This window comes from Epinephelus fuscoguttatus, linkage group LG10, assembly GCF_011397635.1.
Source record: "Epinephelus fuscoguttatus linkage group LG10, E.fuscoguttatus.final_Chr_v1".
Taxonomy (NCBI): domain Eukaryota; kingdom Metazoa; phylum Chordata; class Actinopteri; order Perciformes; family Serranidae; genus Epinephelus; species Epinephelus fuscoguttatus.
In genome coordinates this window covers 6,136,707-6,158,606 of record NC_064761.1, presented here as the reverse complement: position 1 = coordinate 6,158,606, position 21,900 = coordinate 6,136,707, and the positions used below count along the sequence as shown (strand labels likewise).

The following is a 21,900-nucleotide window of genomic DNA, read 5'->3' as shown; positions in this document are numbered from 1 at the left end:
CTTGCAGTCTGGACGTGGAGGGGTTAGTATCTCCTGCTCTGACTGCAGCTAGGAGGGAGGACTGGGCCGTCTGTGAGTACTTTGGGGCGAGAGAGGAGCCCACGGCAGCACCTGCTGCTCGTTGAGAAGAATAAGAATGATCCGTGCTCTCACAACAGAGTCTCCAGAAGTCTTCAATAACATCAGAAAAAGTCGCTAGATTTGTTGCTGGTCCCTTTTTTGAAAAAGAGTCGCTAGAGGGGTCTGAAAAGTCACTAAATATAGCGACAAAGTCGCTAAGTTGGCAACACTGAGCCCGGGTCGGGGAAAGGTGGGAGGGATGGGGTGGATCAAACCATTTTTGAGGCAAGGGGGGGGTGCTGTAGTTTCAACCAAGTACTGTATGGTTTTGACACTTTTCTAGCTTGTTAAAAAAGGACATACAGTAAAAAAAAAATAAAAATAAAATAAAAAATCTCTGGGCGGCACGGTGGTGTGGTGGTTAGCACTCTTGTCTCACAGCAAGAGGGTTGCCGGTTCGATCCCGGGCGTGGGAGCACCTTCTGTGTGGAGTTTGCATGTTCTCCCCGTGTCAGCGTGGGTTCTCTCCGGGCACTCCGGCTTCCTCCCACAGTCCAAAGACATGCAGATTGGGGACTAGGTTAACTGATAACTCTAAACTATCCGTAGGTGTGAATGTGAGCGTGAATGGTTGTTTGTCTCTATGTGTCAGACCTGCGATAGTCTGGCGACCTGTCCAGGGTGTACCCTGTCTCTCGCCCCAGTGTCAGCTGGGATAGGCTCCAGCCCCCCCCCGCGACCCTCAAGAGGATGAAGCAGTTAGAAGATGAATGAATGAATGAATGAATAAAAAATCTCTCAAATTTTAGGGTGCTGGGATTCAATTTAGGGTGCTTCACCCCCAAAAATGGGCGAGAAACACCTATGGGCACCACATATCAAAAACTGGCAAGTACTGAAAGTTGTTGAATGTCTAGTCCAATTTTGTAAACCGAATGACTTCTTCTTTGAGCACACAGTTTCTGATTTAAATTAGTTGTTTTTAAGCAAAGTTATTGTCCAGCTGGGTTTAGACAACATTCAGTAACTTTGGCTGCTTTCTTTAAATGAAAGAAGTAGGGATGTCCCGATCCGACATTCGGATCGGTATCGGCCGCCGATATTAGCAAAAAACGTGCATTGGCATCGGATTGGACTGCATGGGAAAAATGCCGATCCAAGAACTCCGATCCAGTTTTTCATGGAGTCCGATCCAGGTTTGCCAGCCCAGCGCTCCGCAATTCAAGCAGTCCATTCCAGTGATCCGCTCCAGCACTTACTATCAATCCACCAGGCCAGCATGCAGACACACAGGAAACAGCAGCACCAGCTGATACTACTGCTACTACAAAAATAACTGAAAAGGAAAGGCTGTATTTCTTGTTAAATGTCAACAATGTCTTGTGGTGTTAATCTATTTTTTATTTATTAGGGGGCCAAAGCACAAGTGTGTGGAGTCTTGCTGCTATTTTAATTTCAATGTTAGACATTTTAAAGATTTCTTGTGTTGATTCATTTTCTATTTATTAAGGGGCCAAAGCAGCCAAAGCAAACCAGCTATATTTTTTATTTAATGTTAATGTTCAAGTTTAAAGTTTTTTTATTTAACCCTGTTAACAATAAACAGGTCAGTTTCTCATACCAACTGTTGTGGATCATTCTAACTAACCTGATTAAGTAGTTGTTCTTGTTAGAGTAATATCGCTTGATCAAACGTTTTCTAACATGACTGACAACAAAATAAGTGAATATGTATTATACGCGCTTGGATCGGATCGGTATCGGTATCAGCCAAAACTCAGGGCTGTAATATCGGTATCGGATCGGAAGTGAAAAAGCTGGATCGGGACATCCCTAGAAAGAAGGATTTTACAAAGAAACTATTTATTCATTATATGGTATTGAAAGAAGGACGGTGTTGGCATCTAAACCCTTGTAACTGCTCTATTATTAAAAAACTGGAAACATTAGCCAGCCACACACATGCAGATAAACACGAAAAAATATTTGGGAATTTCTTCATAAAAACACGTATGAATGTTTCAGTACCAATAATGGTAGGATCACTCACCTCTCTTGGGACTTTGAGTGGCTGCAATGTCTGTGGCTTCTGTGGTGACCTTGTTTTAATAAAAACAAAGAAACAATACAATAAGTACCAAACAACAATTGTCAAATCCTTATTTATAGTAAGAATGTCTTTTCTCCTCTAAATTAAGCATAAAGGAATTAAGTGTCATGAAGGTCTGTGTAAACTTTGATTTCATATAAAAGAAAATGACAGCAAAAGAAGATTTGGAACCTATCTGGTTGCTTCTGTGACACATATCATGAACTGTCCCAACAAGAAAAGTGCACTCAGTAGAGTGCAGATCTTCACAAGGTGGCTGCACTTTGGGCACACGGCCACCTGAGCTGATCGTGGCCACTCTAGACAAGGCACTTGGGGCAGATGCACTGATTGTAACTGCCCCCCTGTCAGTCAAGATGGCATCAAACATCCCAAAGCTGGATTTTTTTTTTTTCATCTCATATCGTACCTTACTTTAGTGGATCATAACATACTGGGTATGGAAATAATCTGCAGATGCTCTGGTTAAAAATGAGACAAAACATTTCTATGGATGTCATTTTTTAGCCATGACAAATGCCAAAATGTGGCAACAGAGTATGTAAGGGTTGTTTTCAGCATAGCTGATTACAGTAAATTTGCTCTATGCTTTTGTTGATCACTTGCGGTTGGTGAAGAGGAGTGAGCAGTCAGCCGTACTGAGAGTATAGAACAGTCAATAAAAAAAGTTTTTTCAACAATGGGAAATCACCACAACCACGAGAGGTCCCTGAATATACAGTTATAAATGTGCTCAGGAAAAAATGGGCTGATTGGATTTGTAATTTACGTGGTTGTTTATTAGCAAATATCAACTATTGCTTTCATAAATATATATTTACTAAAGTGTAATGCAATTCACATACAAATGGAAGCTTTCTCATAGGCTTAGAATGATTTCTCTATATACACACAGGCAGGGCGCGGTCTGCTGGAGGCTGCCCTCTCGTCGCCATATTTGAATACAGTGGCCGAAAGGGATATACGCGCTTCACGTTTACCTAGAACTTGCCGTCACTGGAGACGGTAAAGGTGAAGCTCAATCCGGGGCGCTTCTGCGTGAACCTGCTTTGTACTTTTATGATTCTGTTGCACTTTTAAATGGAGGACCACACATATGTTTTGCCCCGTAAGAGGGAAACCACGCCACCAAATACAAGAAAAAGATCAGATAAGCGAGGACGGGACTCAACGCGAGTGAATGTCGGCCTTGCTTATTCCAGGTGGATTTCACAAGGGATGCGGAGGTTGCCTGCTTTCTGCTAGACAGGTAATTCAATCTGATATTTCAAAATCATTTTGGCTTCATGTTTTCCCTCTCGTCTAAGTTCGAGTGACGTTACTTGCTGTGTAAGTTACTGTGAATCTAAAACGGTGGAGACGGCTAGTTTTGTTAGCTACATTGGCACTAGCCCTGTCTCGATTTGGGGCTACATTGGCACAGACTACCGAGACACTACCTCCTCGCCTGGCCGTTCCTGCATCGCCCCTACCCCCTCGCCCCCTTCCTCCCCCTGGTCTTCCTCCTCTCCCTCTCCCTCTTCCTCCTCTCCCTGTGTCCTGTGGAAGAACACTCTGGCATATGTTATAATCGTACCAACCTATATTTGCCACACTGTGCCGTGACGATCACATAAAACATGGAAACGCATATATTATAATCGTACCAACCTATATTTGCCGCACTGTGCCGTGACTATCACATAAAACGTATTATTTTAGCATTACTGTGTTAATGTTGCCTCGTGTTACCAAAACAATTAGAAATAAAACACTCCTAACATATATCTCACAGATAACCTATATCTCACTGGTAAACTATAACATATCGTAACATACTTTAGATTCCTAAATAAATATTCACCTCGTCGCTAGATACTCCTGAAAAACTCAAAAAACTTGTGGATGATGCCATCTATGCTGTCTGCGCAAGGCTTTTTGTCCTATGAGGCCAGTCAGGCCACTGTCACTTACCCGACGGGAGGGGTGAGCGAGTGAGCGCTGCAATCTAGAATTTGTTACTGTTACTCACCATTTTTACACACTGAGGCTTTAAAGGGCCAGTGTGTAAAATGGGTTGAAAACAGTGACATCAGTGGTCAAATTCTAGATTGCAGGGCTCACTCGCTCACCCCTCCCATTGGGTAAATGATGGTGGCCTCGTAGGGACAAAAAGCCTTGCGCAGACACAGTGAATATTTATTTAGAAATCTAAACCATGTTACGATATTGTAATGAATCCCTCACGAGCAGGAGACCAGAGTAGCGTTTTGGAAAAAGGCCAGTTTATTTGAGCGCTCCAAAAACTCCAGTAACATTCCAGGGGGTAAAAGACTCCGTCCCAAACTCTGACTTTTCTAGCATAACACACACACTTCATACACACATTCTCGTTTACAATACCAAGCGGGTACCCCCTCCCCTCTCTGCTTCACCAATCTCCAGCCCGCACACTGACTGACAGCGTAGCCTGTAAACAGAGCTCAGCTGTTTATTTAGCCTAGCGATATCTCCGGACTATAGCAGCTGCAATGGACGACTTTGAACGCGATTTTGAAGAGTTTCTTGTAGCGGACACAGACCCAGAGCCATACCTGTTTGAGCCGGAGCATACAGATGAGGAACTCCATGTGTTTGATGCTGAGCGGGCGAGAAGAGAGGCTGAATGCACAGAATGGGATTCGGTGCTACTGCTGCCATCACTGGGGAGATATATCATCAGGAGGAAAAGCGCCGCAGAGAGTGCATCACAAGGAGTGAAGTTGCGTCTTCTTTTCCTCGCAGATGACTGTTCGGGTTCATTCTCTCCTGTTACGTGGTAAGTGTGGTCCATTTGCAAACTTTATAACTAAAAAAACTTTTCACTACTCTCTATCGATGAACTACTAACACTCTCTGCTGTTTCCTCCTCCTTCTTCCTTCCTTCCGCTGTCTTCGTTGGTTTATTTATACACACGAAATGCGTTCTCTGGCTGGCTGGATTGTCCGCTCAGGCTGCCTTACATACACTTATATAAACATATTAATGGGCAGAATATTCAGATTCAGATTCAGATTTGACAATAAACCATGCCAAATATTACACACTGGCCCTTTAACTGCACGATATTAAAAAATAATGACATTGCGACATTTTCTTTTTCAGTGATACAGACTGCAATATGAAAAAAAACACAGGAACAGAAATAATGGAGAAAGCAATAATAATTTCAAAATAGTAAACTTTTTACTGCTAGTTTACTACTTTTTTGAGTGTGCGCCTTCTTCCGAATTGATTTTGGAAGATGAAATTAGGGTATTTAATAGGTTGGTTGACTCACCATGACACCACCATTGTATTCATATAATGTTACTGCTCTTCTATCATCCAGGCTAAAGTCAGTGATCTGACATGTTGTGATATTAATAATGCCTGTTGCTTACCCTAAAATAAGGAGTAATTTGGGGTTTCTGTGGACTAGAGGCGCCCAGCATTGAACTGCCTATTTTCTGGTCAGTGGACAACATACCTGGGGATTTGAAGCGGTGACGTCTTTCTCTGGACCTACTGCGGTGTCGGCGGGGGCTCTTACTGCGATGGCGGTCTCTCCGGGGTGATGGGCTATGTGAGCACGTACAACAAAAGACCTCAATGAGCTTAAGCTACAAGTATTATGTTTAAAAGTGACAAAGGATTTCAGCTAAAAGCAAACATACCTTCGCCTCTTTGGAGATCTGCTCCTCCTGGAAAAAAGCAAACCCACCAAAGATTGGATTTAGAGCTGAATTTATAACTTTCTTTGCAAAAAGTATACATGTAACTGTGGAACATTATTATATACCGTCGGGGTGAGCGACTGCGTCTGTAACGAGGTGATGGAGAGCGACGAGGTCTGTCATTGTCATGGTAACCATCACGGCATCTGTGGGGCTTCAGGGGTCTGGAGTCTCTCCGGCTGCAGGTGGAAATAACACAAACAAGATTTTAAAACCCGTGGAAATGCACCACACAATAAAAAAAGTGATCCTGTTCTCTAAAAAGTCAAATAAAGTTAATAGTTGGTTGAAATTATTTGTCTCCAATGTAAATGTTTAAAAGATGACATGACAACAATCTGTGTGATATTTTAAACCAACCAGGTGTGAGACAGCAGTAACACAGAGCCCTTTGGCTGCCTGTTTGGTCTCTACTCCGGTATAATCAGCCACCTGCACATCTGTGTTATGATCTAACCGCCTGAAGTTAAGGGACGACACCACCATCACATTAAAGAAGTTCAAACTGCCAAGTACAATGATGGTGCTCTTTCACACTGCCAGCACTGAGCCCATCCTCACGTTACTGCCACTGCCAAGGACAAGGGCAGACTGCACTGAGATCGGATTTCAGTGAGGTGTGGACAGCATGTAGGTGCAATACAGACAATTTATCTAAAATATGGTAGGTCACCAAACACCAAGACAAATTCCTTGTAAGGGAAATTCTGATACTGACTCTGACCTAAGTTCACACTGTGACCATCATTACAAAGTATGGGCAATACAGGGAGTCTTATGGCCTGACTCATCTTTTATCTGAGGAAGGTCTGAGGGCTGGAACATTGTTAATAAAGTGAATACAAGTGATTAACAGTGCCCAGGACTTTTTGAATTTCAGTGCATAACAGGCTCAGGTTATTCATAGCTGGAATAAAAGGTGTTGTAAAAAGCAACACTGGAAGGTGGAGAGAAAAAAAGAGCTACACTGAAGCCTAATCTAAAAGTAGCGCAAATAGGAACTGAATTTACAAAAATCTGTAAAAGAAAATGTGAGTAAATCTGCGTTTCTGTTCGTGACCACTGTGCGAACATCTGAAGTTAGGCACCCCGAGATAAAAAGCTGGTGGCGGTAATTCTCCAGTTAGGTACCTTTTAAGCACAGTAGAGGATCCGATGTTTCTGTTCGTGTCATGTATTAATTCATGTGTTAATGGAAGGACCAATCACAGCATGAATGTTGGCTTGTCACTCAGCTAGGTTTGGAGAAAGGTGGCTTCAAAAGCTATCAAACTGTCCCACCAGCAGTTCTGACACCTAAAGTGCCACAGTGTACTGTACCTTGTACTGTACTCCAGGTGACACATTGCATGTACTGTTGCCCTATAAGTAAACTAGATAACAGAGAACAAAGGTGTATCATGCTGAACTGAAAAGGATGATACCAAACTATCAAAAAAGTAATATAAATACGTATTTTGGTTTCAACACCATTGATATAAAAATCATGAATAAAGGGAAGAAAGCTTTACTGTTACACCCTGTTAGGTTTTTACCCAGCAGAGGCACAGTCAGCATTGCCAGGTGGGAAATGTAGGATTATCGTACCAGAGACTCAAAATTAACGTATTTTGAGGGAAATTATTGTACATCCATCATAACCAAAATAACAATCCTACTGATGCGCTATAGGAAAATATAGTCACTCTTGTGTTTACTTTTTCCATTTTCCTTGCTTCTGTTTTTCCGCTTCTTCTTCTGTTTTGAATCTCATTCTCGCTCGACTTCCTGACGGATCCCAAGGCTATTCAAGAGAAGGCTGAGACACGGGGTCAAACATGGGGGGATTGCACATGCGCAGTAAAATCTGGTCTGCCCTTCCTCAAAGGCTCAGTAGATGGCGTGAGACCGCGGAATAAGGGGGATGTGCATGCATGTCATTTTCACAGCTTATTACTGGACTGTCACTGGTGGCCTGCGTTGTGGATGAGAATGACAGAGATGCAATTCCGACAACTTCAGGCAGCCACCATCCAAAAGTCCAAGCAGACCGCACCAAGCGCACTCCTTGATTGCCTGAGCGGATCCTGCGGTTTTTATCTAGTGCCCCTGCTGTCACCCTCCAGCATCGCAGCTCAAGTTACACTGCGCATGTGCAATCCCCCCATGTTTGACCCCGTGTCTCAGCCTTCTCTTGAATAGCCTTGACGGATCCTAGCACCTCATGGGGTGGGTACAGCTGACCATTCAGCCAATTGTGCTCATTGTTCAGAGACAAACGTCACCCGTATCTCACGCAAAGCAAAGTGCGATTGGCTGGAAACATTTCACATGGGAACAGATGCCTACAGTAATTATTAATTAGTTTGTTTTTAATGTAGCATAAATAAGATTGGCTTGTACCTCATATCAAACATGGATCTTGACACCTTTTTTGTTTTTTGTTTTTTTCTAGGAAGGCATGACCCGCCCTACTCTTCCTCTGATTGGCTTACCCTGATATTCATGTAGCAATGCATTTTAACCTAACATTTAGCCTAACCTTACCCAATCGTCAGTTCTCATGCCGAAAGCACAAAGCTGCACGTAGCCAATCAGAGGGAGCGTAGGGCGGGTCATACCTTCGCCACACTGGGAAAAGAAAAAATGACGACTTGGGTAAAACGATAGGTGGCAGCAGAGCGTTATTATGCAGGTGTCCCATGGTCTATGTCAGTTCTCCATACCGAAATTCTGCAAACAGCAGAGTCCTGAGCAGAGCTGCTGCCCAAAGTATCAACATTTTCCTATTTCACTCAGTGTGGCTTCAAGAAAAAAACATTCTAAAACTATAACATCTTAAAATGACAAAATCTGATGAGTCATGTTTTAGTATAGGCTATTTCAGATGGGGCTGTAGTTCCCATTCTTGGAAAACTAAAGTTAAGACGCGTTAAGAGAGACAACAGGACTTTGAGCAAATGCCCAACCTCCGATCATTTCCGATTCACTGTGAACATTCACACTGCGTGCTCAGCAACATCACATCATTTACAGCAAAGCAGAAGCTGGACGTCCAACTGATATTTATTAAGCAACTGAGTCAAAGAAGCAGCTGAATGATGAGGTGAGTAGCTATAGTACAGGCCAAAAGTTTGGACACACCTTCTCGTTCAATGCGTTTTCTTTATTTTCATGACTATTTACATTGTAGATTCTCACTGAAGGCATCAAAACTATGAATGAACACATGTGGAGTTATGTACTTAACAAAAAAAGGTGAAATAACTGAAAACATGTTTTATATTCTAGTTTCTTCAAAATAGCCACCCTTTGCTCTGATTACTGCTTTGCACACTCTTGGCATTCTCTCCATGAGCTTCAAGAGGTAGTCACCTGAAATGGTTTCCACTTCACAGGTGTGCCTTATCAGGGTTAATTAGTGGAATTTCTTGCTTTATCAATGGGGTTGGGACCATCAGTTGTGTTGTGCAGAAGTCAGGTTAATACACAGCCGACAGCCCTATTGGACAACTGTTAAAATTCATATTATGGCAAGAACCAATCAGCTAACTAAAGAAAAAGGAGTGGCCATCATTACTTTAAGAAATGAAGGTCAGTCAGTCCGGAAAATTGCAAAAACTTTAAATGTGTCCCCAAGTGGAGTCGCAAAAAACATCAAGCGCTACAACGAAACTGGCACACGAGGACCGACCCAGGAAAGGAAGACCAAGAGTCACCTCTGCTTCTGAGGATAAGTTCATCCGAGTCACCAGCCTCAGAAATCGCAAGTTAACAGCAGCTCAGATCAGAGACCAGATGAATGCCACAGAGAGTTCTAGCAGCAGACCCATCTCTAGAACAACTTTTAAGAGGAGACTGCGCGAATCAGGCCTTCATGGTCAAATAGCTGCTAGGAAACCACTGCTAAGGAGAGGCAACAAGCAGAAGAGATTTGTTTGGGCCAAGAAACACAAGGAATGGACATTAAACCAGTGGAAATCTGTGCTTTGGTCTGATGAGTCCAAATTTGAGATCTTTGGTTCCAACCATCGTGTCTTTGTGAGACGCAGAAAAGATGAACGGATGGATTCCACATGCCTGGTTCCCACTGTGAAGCATGGAGGAGGAGGTGTGATGGTGTGGGGGTGTTTTGCTGGTGACACTGTTGGGGATTTATTCAAAATTGAAGGCACACTGAACCAGCATGGCTACCACAGCATCCTGCAGCGACATGCCATCCCATCCGGTTTGCGTTTAGTTGGACGATCATTTATTTTTCAACAGGACAATGACCCCACACACACCTCCAGGCTGTGTAAGGGCTATTTGACCAAGAAGGAGAGTGATGGAGTGCTGCGGCAGATGACCTGGCCTCCACAGTCACCGGACCTGAACCCAATCGAGATGGTTTGGGGTGAGCTGGACCGCAGAGTGAAGGCAAAGGGGCCAACAAGTGCTAAACACCTCTGGGAACTCCTTCAAGACTGTTGGAAAACCATTTCAGGTGACTACCTCTTGAAGCTCATGGAGAGAATGCCAAGAGTGTGCAAAGCAGTAATCAGAGCAAAGGGTGGCTATTTTGAAGAAACTAGAATATAAAAAATGTTTTCAGTTATTTCACCTTTTTTTGTTAAGTACATAACTCCACATGTGTTCATTCATAGTTTTGATGCCTTCAGTGAGAATCTACAATGTAAATAGTCATGAAAATAAAGAAAATGCATTGAATGAGAAGGTGTGTCCAAACTTTTGGCCCGTACTGTACATTTCATATCATTGTATGAGTTAATATTAAGAAGGCGATCATTATGATTTATTTAAGTCTCAGAGTCGGAAATATTAACTTTATGGATCCCACAAGACAATAATAATAATAATAATAATAATACTAATAACAATAATAATAATAACTTTATTTATATAGCACCTTTTAAAAACAAAGTTTACAAAGTGCTTTGACAAACAAAGCAAAATCAGTGCAATCAACAATATAACAGCAGCAGGTAATACAGCAACAACACACAATATAGCAGAGGCAGACATATACAACATGGCAGCATTAAGGTAGCAGCAAGGAGTACAGGAGAAAACAGCAAAGGGAATAAAATAAGTAAATACAATACAACTAAAACACTAATAAATAAACAATACAAGAAAAAAAGAGGAGAACGACAACATCACATAAAAGCAAGTCTATAAAAATGGGTTTTAAGAAGTGATTTAAAAGAAGTTACTGATTCTGCAAACCATAAATCCTCGGGCAGGTCGTTCCAAAGCCGGGGGCCCTGATGGAAAAAGCTCAGCCGCCCTTAGACTTCAGCCTCGACTCTGGAACAACCAAAAGGCCCCTGCCCGAGGATCTACGGCTGCGCACAGGCTCATATGGGGTCAACATTTCTGTTAAATAGCTACGGGCCAGACCCAGACGTGCTTTAAAAGTGATCAGTAAAATCTTAAAATCAATTCTAAAACAGACAGGGAGCCAATGAAGGGAAGCAAGAATAGGGGTGATGTGATGTCATCTGTTAAAACCAGTGAGAAGCCTAGCTGCTGCGTTCTGAACTAGTTGGAGGCGGGAGAGTGATTTATGGTTGATGCCGGAAAGGAGGGAGTTACAGTAGTCTAGTCTGGAGAAGATGAATGCGTGGATAACTTTTTCTACGTCAGGGCGTGAAAGCATGGGTTTAATTTTTGAAATAATTCTTAATTGACAGAAACAGGACTGAACAACGGGGTGGAAAATATGGAAATATGGGGTTGAAAACTGAGATCTGAATCAAATATAACTCCAAGATTTTTGGCTGTGGGCTGAACATTTGAGGATAATGGACCAAGACTGTTTTTGATGAGGCTGATTGATTTTGAGGAACTGAACAGCAGAATTTCTGATTTTGAGTTGTTGAGTGGAAGAAAATTTTGTGCCATCCAACAGTTGATATCTTTGATACAGTCTACGACAGCAGCTAGGCTTCTGGGGTCACCGGGTCTCAGCGGGAGGTATATCTGTGTGTCGTCCGCATAACAATGAAAAGAGACATTGTGCTGCTGAATGATATGACCGAGAGGAAGCATATAAATAGAAAATAAAATTGGACCTAAAATCGAACCTTGCGGTACACCACAGGTAATGTGAGCTGTTGAAGATGAGTGATTACCTATGGTGACTGCAAAGGTTCTTTCTAAAAGATAAGAATAAAACCAACTAAGTGCAGTGTCCCTGATGCCAACCCAGGTTTTAAGGCGGTCGATTAAAATGGCATGATCTACAGTATCAAAGGCTGCACTTAGGTCTAAAAGAATTAAAACTGCACTCTCCTCTCTATCGGTTGCTAAAAGAAGATCATTAGTTACTTTGAGGAGGACAGTTTCTGTGCTGTGTAAAACTCTAAAACCTGATTGAAATTTCTCAAAGATGTTATTATGACACATAAAAGCTAAAATCTGTGTTGAAACCACCTTCTCTAAAACTTTGGATAAAAACGGAAGTTTAGAAATTGGTCTAAAATTATTAAGAATTGAAAGATCAAGGTTAGGTTTCTTTAAAAGAGGTTGGACCTCAGCATGTTTAAAAGCAGCAGGAAAAATACCTTTTGTGAGAGAGCTGTTAATAGTCAATAAAATACTGGGCCCAACTGTGTCAATGACATCTTTAGGAAAACTGGATGGAATAAAATCAAGACTGCATGTAGTTGGCTTCATGTGAGAGATAGTTTCAGTTAAAAGGGATAGAGAGATGGGTTCAAAAATGTTAAAATAGATGTGAGTCTCCCTATTGGCATGTACAGCATGAACTGGGGGGTAATCTGTTGCCTAATATTTTCAACTTTATCAATAAAATTTTTTAAAAACCTCTCACAGAGCTCTTGTGAGGTGTCAGTAAGACGACTGGGGGAGGGGGAAGTAAGGGAATCTAAAACCTTAAATAAAATTCTGGGGTTGGAATGATTAGTTTAAATAAGATTAGAATATAAGGAGGAGCTTGCCTCCTTAACTGCCCTTTGATAGTTAATCATTGCATCTTTCCAAATTTGATAAAATACTTGTAAACCTGTTTTCTTCCATTTTCTTTCTTTTCTTCTGCAGTCTCTCTTCAAATCATGGGTGGATTCATTTAGCCAGGGTTGTAAAATTTTGCTAGACATTTCGTCCCTGTAGGGGGCGACAGAGTCAAGGACAATCTGGTAGGTTTCGTTAAAAAGGGAGACCAGCTCCTCTGTGCTAAAGTGCGAGATTAACGCTTCTGTGTTAAAGAAGCAGGAGTAAAAAGTTCAGAAAACTTAAAAACAGAGGAGGGGTTAAAAGCACGGCGGCGGACAGGTGTACAGTGATTAAAAGGTATCTGGGATAAAACCACATTAAATAAAACTGCTTTGTGATCAGACACACAGATATCTTCCGTCTTAGAATTGTTAGGGCTGAGACCGGTAAATAAAACAAGATCCAGAATGTGTCCCTTTGAGTGTGTGGGTTCATGAATAGTTTGAAAGTTTCCAAAGTATCCATAAAATCAGTCACAAAGGTCTGGGAGGGACAACACACATGTATGTTAAAATCGCCTAAGATGAGGATTTTTTCATACTTTACCATAAAATGTGGTAAAAACTCTGTAAATTCTTCGATAAAAAAAATTATTGGGCTTAGGTGGTCTGTAAATAGGCCTAATTAAAATCAAAACGGGATCTTTACAATTAACCATAAAACCAAGATGCTCAAAAGAGGTAAAATCACTATAAGAGATAGAGGTGCATTTGAAATCTTGTCTATAAATGACAGCCACCCCTCTTCCCCTATCTGACAGCCGGGGCTGATGAAGGTAAGTTAAAAAAAAAAAACAAAACGGGGGGTGGGGGGTGGGTGCTTCAATAAGAGGGCTGCAGTCTTCTTGGGATAGCCAGGATTCAGTTATAATAAAAAAGTCCAAAGCTGCTGGTGAGCTGTCTCCCCGCTCCAGCTGCCCTGCCTCTGCGATCATCGCGGCTGGTTCCACACTGGCAGCTACCGGTGTCCCCGCAGCGCCCATGGGTGACGTGGGACCCTCCTCCCCGCCAGCTCACGCCGGTGCCCAGAGTGGCTCTGCTGCGGTCCCGGATCGCCAGCTCTCCTCCAGGACAACTACCTCTGCCTCACGTCGCAAATTCGTGAAGGAAGCCGTCCTTAAGCGCTCCGGAGGCCTCCTACACCCACGCCGCCGGCAGACTCTCCTCCTCCTGGGGCCAAATCACCGCAACACCTGTCCGGCCATGCACGGTCACCGATCCCGCGGCCAGCGCACGGCCCGGACGCTGGTTCGACACCATCCAACCCGGCAAAAACCCTTCCTCGCCCGCTCTTCCCTCCAACCACCCTGATCATCGGAGACTCCATCACAAGAAATATCCGCTTCTTCAATGCCACCCGTTGTTTCCCCGGAGCCACAGTCCCGGTAATCCTGGGAAAACTCCTTGGGCTGCTGCAGTCACTCCCATCCTCCATTACCCGCATCGTGGTGCATATAGGGACCAACGACCTGGCTCGGGGTGCCTCTGAGCTGACCAAAAGTGCTTTCACCTCCCTCCTGGACCTCCTACGCACTTGTGGAAAGTCCGTTTTTATCTCCGGTCCCATTCCCACACTTGGTCGCGGGGACGCGCGCTTCTCCAGACTGCTCCTGCTGAATACTTGGCTCATGCCTGCCTGCTACGCTCGAGGCTTCAACTTCGTGGACAATTTTAATCTTTTCTGGAACCGTCCCTCTTTCTTCAAACACGATGGCATTCACCCTGCCACCCTGGGAAGCCGCACGCTGGCAGCCAATATTCAGCATGCTGTACATCACGCGCCACGTGCATGCCTGTTTACATCACACGCCCCCTCCACTGACACTCTTCCTCTCCCCGTGCAAACAGCAGCAAAGAGCACAGCCCCGCTCACCGGCGCCCCCGTCCGACCATATCTATCATTAACCCTCCCACCTGACACATTCCCCATACAGTCCATCAAAAAGCACAGACCACCCCGTCCTCACCGCACTAAGACTGTGAATAACAAAAACTTGTGCCCCATCTTCTGCTTTCCTGCCACCACCTGTGCTACTCAAACCCAACAACACCTGAAACTGGCTCTTCTCACCACCCGCTCACTGACCAACAAAAGTGCCATCCTACATGAATTCATCACTGACAATAAACTGGACTTCCTCTGCCTCACCGAAACCTGGCACAAAGCCCTGGATTACTTCTCCTTGAACCAGACCACACCCACTGACTACACCTATACTGACAAACCCCGCCCAGACGGACAGGGTGGTGGTGTTGCTGCCATCTACAGGAAATATTTTAAAATGTCCACAATCTCCATACCTCCTGCTCAGTCCTTCGAACATGTTGCCCTCAAACTGTCTGGTCCCACTTTCCTGGTCATCACCATCATCTACCGCCCTCCAAAACCTAACAACTCCTTCCTCTCAGACCTCACCAAATTCCTCACCCAGCTATCCACCGTATCCCCCTCAATTCTCCTGCTTGGGGAATTCAATATCCACATTGATGATCCAAACTGTAAAAGTGCAATAGACTTCCTGGAACTGCTCCACTGCCTTCACTTCACCCAGCATGTCAACTTCCCCACCCACTGTTGCGGCCACATCCTGGACCTAGTCTGCTTCGCCGGTCTCACCCTCCACCAACTCTCCAGTACCAACCTCCACATCTCGGATCACCTGGCCATCACTGCGGACTTCAAGACTCCACTCCCTCCCCCAAAACTCACACGCAACATTCATTCATTCATTCATCTTCTAACCACTTCATCAACATATCCTTCAGAAATATCAAGTCCATCTCCCCCTCAGCTTTCTCTGACCCACTGGCAAACATGCTGTCCGCATCCACCACCCCGCTGACCCCAAATCCCTCTGACCTGGTCACCCACTACAACAACACACTGTCCCTCTGCCTCGAAAAACTGGCTCCTTTCAAGACTGAACTGTCTCATTCACTCACTCATCTCCCTGGTACACTCCTGAACTCCGTCACATGAAAACCCGTAAGCGCCAGCTTGAAAGACTTCACAAAAAAAACAGTCTCACAGTCCATCTCCACGCCTATACAGACCACCTTTCAAACTACAAAGATGCCCTCACTGCTGCCCGGTCCAACTACTACTCACAACTCATTCACTTTGGTTCCAAAAATCCCAAGACTCTCTTTTCCACTGTCAATAAACTCCTCAAACCCTGCGACAACACCCTCTCCTCCATCACAACTGGCAAATGCAACTCCTTTCTGGCATTTTTTCAATCAAAGATCGAAACCATTTACACTCAACTCAGAGCATCCTCTACGGCTCATCATCCAAAGTCCTCAACAAACTCCAGTACATCCAAAACTCTGCAGCCCGCCTCTTCACCCACACCCACTCCCGTGAACATATAACCCCTGTCCTGCAAAACCTACACTGGCTCCATGTCCCGTACGAATCAACTTTAAGATCCTCCTCCTCACCCACAAAGCCCTCCACTGCCAGGCCCCCTCCTACCTTGCGGACATGCTCCACCACCACACTCCCTCCCAAAACCTTCGATCATCTGACAAAAACCTCCTCTTACCTCCACACAGGACCAAGCACCGAACCTGGGGCGACAGAGCCTTCTCCATAGCCGCTCCCTCCCTCTGGAACACCCTCCCTATACACATCCGTGACTGTCCAGATCCATCCACCTTCAAATCATTCCTCAAAACCCATCTTTTCAAATCCGCTTTTAACCTTTAAACATTAGCTTTTTGTTCTCTGTTTCTCATGTACCCCCCTCCTTTTTTTTTGAATGCACTTCTTTGTTTTAAATGTAAAGCGTCTTTGAGAGCTGTAAAAGCGCTATATAAATAAAATGTATTATTATTATTATTATTACGAGTAATAAAACCATGACATAAAAACGATTTATTATTTAGGGATCTGATATTTAAAAGGCCGAAATTCACAGGGTCACTGTTAAAAACAAGGGGTGGAAGAGACTGAAGGTGTACTTGAATTAAGTTGTCATGATTAGTGGTAGAAGGGCGTGATGATGAACGTGCTGTTGGTTTGCGGTGGGAAATGACAGTGGAGATGAAAGAGGGTATGCCAGTAATTTTATCTGAATAAACAGTTTGAGTGGGGAGATGGACCGGTGAGAGTGGCAGTACCTGGGGTGGGCGACAGGTGGAGCTGGCGCAGGAGATGGTGGTCTGAGAGGCAGGAGAGGAAGACGTGGGTCGAGTGGGTGTGTGGGTGTAATTAGAAAAATGTCATGCACGTGTGGATGATTGGACTGCATATTGAATGTTTGATCAGAGCATTTGGTTTCCTTGTGGGCTTGGATGAATCCCATCTCTGCTAAAAAGTTTGGCGTGGTCCCAGAACAGGTTAAAATTGTCTATGAAATCCATGTTGTGGGATTTGCAGGTGGACTGGAGCCGGGTGTGGAGGTAGAGCATACGGCTAAAACGTTCAGAACCGCGGCCAAATGGGGGAGAGGGCCACTGATAAATGATGATGATGATGATGTAGAAATATAGCTTACTGTTCAGAGTCCTCAATCAGCCAGCTTCCTTCAGTGCTGCATTCTCTTTCTTTATTCTTCACCTCTGTGTTTCTCCCTTCTTCCCTCTCAGTCAGAGCCACAGGGATTTCAATTATTTGTATCTTATTTATTGTTTTCAACAATTGTTACTGGTCGATCATTCTCTAAAGGTTTTATCTCACTGCCAGGAGTTAGGCTATCATTTCGGTGGACAAATTGGAGAAATGTTAAGTCCACCGTTTTTGTTCAGTTCATTATTTTTCTCAGTCCATGTACCCTTGCTGTGAGTCTCTCACCATTTCTTTCCTTTCCTTTCTCTTCCTAGGCTCCTTACTTGCCTCCTCCTGCCTTATCTCTTTTGGCCATCTTTTTATGGGTCAAAGTAAGACGTGGCATGTCAATTCTGGTATAATAATGTTGAAAGTATATAAATATTTGAAAACACTACATTATGTTACTCAACTCTCCCCTCTTTACTTACTCATATGAGTATTCACTATAAGAAATGAAAATTTAAGGAGCTATTGAGCTCAAAAGTACCAAATTGTCCTTCCTGGGTAACGTCCCCGCTTATATCTAAGTACAAAAATATGCCAAAAATGTCAGAAATCTTAGTAAAAGCATTAATTATCTACTGGGGCATAATTGTGTTAATGTTTGCAATGACATCTGCAAATATAGTAACAATGCTAAGCTCATTTACATTTTAACATAAGAAATACTTTTGTCTCCATATTTGGATTTCCATAATGTCCTTCCTGGGTAACAGACATACAGTGGCGATATATTACCATATTTTGATTTGGATAGTCATGTGACAGACTGTTGCATCAGCCAGAAGATTCTGAAGGACCCCCAGAACACATTACAAGGTCAGAAAGTCTCTCTTAAAACGTGATATTTTGACCTTTTCAGTCACTGGTGCGTTATGTCCTCAAATCATGCGTCTTTCTGGATAACGCTAATAAAACATTTATGATGTTTATATATTTAAAAACTACCAATTTCATGTGAAATATGACATTGACGTGTTGAAGTTTAAGTTATAGTTTTCCACAGTAGGCCTAGTTAAAGCCTGATTATAAAGGGAAAATTGTTTTTTTGTCCTTCCTGGATAACAATATGTCCTCCCTGGATAACAAAGATCTTCTGTTACCCAGGACGTGTCCTCTGTTATCCAGAGTGGATGTGTTTATCAATACAGATTTGTGTTAGTATCTGTAGCTTTTTAGGCATTGACTTGATATTGTTATATTATATTAATAACAATATTATGTATTTTTTAACTTTTATGGCATTTTCTGTTATTTATCTTGAATTCATCTGATTCAATGAACACAGGCCTTTATCATAGATTTTTGTGAAGTTATTGTCCAAAAATGAACCTATTGTAGCAGCCAAAATAATATATATTTGCTTTTACTTACTTATAATGAACTTTAAGTTGAAGTTTTGGATAAGTTTAAATTATAGAAATTATGCTTATGTTACGTCATCATGTTGGGGCTTATGGGTGTGGCTTTTTGTTTTTTAGTGGGTTGTGTGGTGGCGGGAGTCGGACAACGGAAAGCATTCCTATAGTAGGCTGATATATTTTTTGTTGACCGTCACCGTTTCCCATTTGTCACAGCCACACAAGTACTTATTGTTTGTTATTTTATTTTTGCATTATAATAATTGATTGCTGCTTTTTTGATCCTTTTGTTACAATAAACCTGGATCACTTTCAAGACAAATTCAACGTCCTTCTTTTTACTTTTCTCTGGAGTGACACGTCAGCAAGCGGCCTCAGTGGCCTTTTTTTGTTCCTACACCAATAATAATGCTATAATCTAATATTTATGTTTTTAATAAGGTTTTAGGATAGTTTTTGATGTTTCAGGGTCAGTTTTGTTCTTCCAGATGCCGCTGTCTATTAAGGAGAGGCAGAGACTATACAGGGCTAGGAAGAATGCTGATCCACAAGCTAGGGCTGAGTATCTTGAGGAAAAGAGAGCAAGGTATTGTGATTCAGTAGTGAAGGCAGATCAGTAAAAAGGAAAAAAAAAAATCAAAATAGCTTTACACTCATTGCAAAAGGCTTAGATGTTTTAGTTAACCCTCTTGTTATGTTGTGGGTCAAATTGACCCGTTTCAAAGTTTAAGAACACAGAAAACATGTTTTTATTAAGTTTGGGAGCATGAAACCGTTTCTGCTGGACTTGATTAGTGTAATGAACATGTAAATGAAAAATGACAACTGACATGGCAGTGATAATGGAGGAAGGGTAAAAATATCACATTTCTTGCAAATCGAGACACAAGAGAAGAGAATGACAGCCCAGGAGGCTCTGGAACATATCCTTGATCAGGATAGTGAAGTTGAGGAGGAAATGTCTGAAAATGAAGATGATCTTGAGATCAACTCTGATCATGATGATGAATTTTCAGACCATCAACTCCAAGAGAAACATTCATATCAAAAAATGGCCAGATAGAACATTGAATGCCTCATTTTTGCCAGTGTACTAAAAGAAATCAGTTTGAAAGTTATTTTTTAATGAAAAACGTAAACCATGTTAAATAATGAGTCAATTGAGCTAATGATAATGTTTATAGAGAAAAATATATTTACATCCGCCAAGGAGATTATGTTTTCGCCAGCGTTGGTCTGTTTGTTTGTTTGTTTGTCTGCAAAATAACTCAAAAATAAATATATAATATAAACGGACTTTGATGAAATTTTCAGGAAAGGTGGATAATGGGACAAGGAACAGATGATTAATAATTATTAAAGATTAATTAATTTTGGTGGTGATCGGTTGAAGCAAAGTGGATAAAATAATAAATAAAGTCTGTGGTCTGACAGCCTTAGCAGCAATTAAGACAGTGAAAATAGCGCCATCTGGTGGCTGGAAAGCACATCTCGTTCTACTTGCTAAATATTGTTTAATTCTAAAGTTGAAATTAATGAAAAGAAAATTAAAAAAACAAAAACATATTATATTCTGTGTTGGTACAAAATAAAAACGAAGTAAATACACCACAGTGTCTCCATGGTGAAGGCATATATAACCTAATAATGATAGTGATGCAAATAACCTAATTGTGATGCAGGCTGCAAAATCTGATTAGAGGGGGAGGGAATATCACTTACTTGGCGGAGGTCTGCACTCTCTGAGTGCTTTTCTAGTTTTAAACTACTTTCAGATGGTTAAATATCCACCGGGTCAATTTGACCCGGGAACATCATTGCATTACTTGATAAATGAGTTACATTGCTGCATGAAATGAAAGATTAAAAAACATCTTTTCAGATCTTTAACAGCGTGTAAGTCTCTTTGTATTATGTATGTTTGTTGAAAAAATGATGTTCCTGAGATAGCCTTTAATGATAATTACTTTGAAATCTTGCAGTATGTCATTCCTGGCTAACAGCATGTCATTCCGGGTAACAATGACACAGTCAAGTAATTTAACTCAGATTTTCATGTGAAATTACTCAATCATGTTTCTTGAGTTGAGGATACAATAACAACCCTTCTACCTTTACTATAAAACATTTTAAGACATTTTCCATCTTTTTTTCTCTTTTTGGCATGGGACATTGTGTGATCAACAGCAACTAATGAACCCATTTCAGTATAAATATCCAAATATATTACATTAATTGTGATAAACTTTTATATGCCGCACAATGGTAGACATTTTAATTAATTTTCAATTCCATTCCCATTACCCAGGAAGGATATTTTCCATGGGATTATCCATATGATTGACTGAAAAATGTTAATTGCATTTTTTAAATGAATTCTTTTTGTTGAGTTGTATACAGGACACTCTAATAAAGATAGAAAGTGCCTAAATTGGCATTTTTAGCCAGCTTAATTTAGTAGGGTTTTGGTCTTTTCATGGCTAACACAAAGAACAATGGTGTATCTTGAGCTGTATCCTTAAAAGGCAGGTTTCAACAAGTGTCTGTCAGTTTTAGTTAAAGCAAGCTAAAGTTAATGGAAGATGAGGCTGTTTAAAAATATCGAATGAAAAACGGTAAGCAGTATTACACTAAATTTGTACGAAAAGGACAGAATCATCCAAAAACATGAGCAAGGTCTTTAAATATCATTCCACTTTGGACATGTTCAAATATGTTTTTTACAACTTTCATGTAATCATGGTGTTTTTCTTTTCCTGTTGTGCTGATGTTTTCCCTTTGCACTGCTGTTTAGGTTTATATTAACACTCTCGATAATAAATATGCTCTGCTTTAAGAAAAATAAGACTGGTAATGTCATTGTTATTTGATGTATAGGATGTATAGGCTAAGTGTGCCAAGCTGTATGTAGTTGTATACAATGTATTTGTGTGTATTAAATAAAGATTATGTACACTAAGAAATCTTATTGAAGTTTTGCTGGTTATTATATAAGAAATGAATGTACTCCATACAGTCTTGTGGTAGACATATTCCATTTACAACTTTTGACAGCTAAATCATTTTTATATTTCAACTTTT

The 21,900-nt window shown here is 41.8% G+C and overlaps 1 protein-coding gene and 1 pseudogene across 9 annotated transcripts in view; one reads left to right on the top strand and one right to left on the bottom strand.

The window, feature by feature from the left end:
- Positions 1-21,900, bottom strand: part of prpf38a (pre-mRNA processing factor 38A) — a 53,151-nt gene that overhangs the window by 3,324 nt on the left and 27,927 nt on the right. The window contains exons 7-9 of one of the 9 annotated variants that reach the window (XM_049588076.1): positions 5,846-5,872; positions 5,659-5,750; positions 2,111-2,159 (exon numbers count right to left, since the gene is read on the bottom strand). The exons of 2 other annotated variants lie outside the window; for them this stretch is intronic. In XM_049588076.1, the coding sequence (XP_049444033.1) occupies positions 2,111-2,159; positions 5,659-5,750; positions 5,846-5,872 (168 nt within the window). Of the gene's footprint in view, positions 1-392; positions 601-2,091; positions 2,160-5,658; positions 5,751-5,845; positions 5,873-21,900 lie in introns of those variants that run through there. 6 more of the 9 variants (XM_049588080.1, XM_049588075.1, XM_049588079.1 and 3 more) reach the window with 6 other exon arrangements.
- The window catches only part of LOC125895883 (interferon-induced protein with tetratricopeptide repeats 1-like), a 69,777-nt pseudogene that overhangs the window by 32,631 nt on the left and 15,246 nt on the right, over positions 1-21,900 (top strand).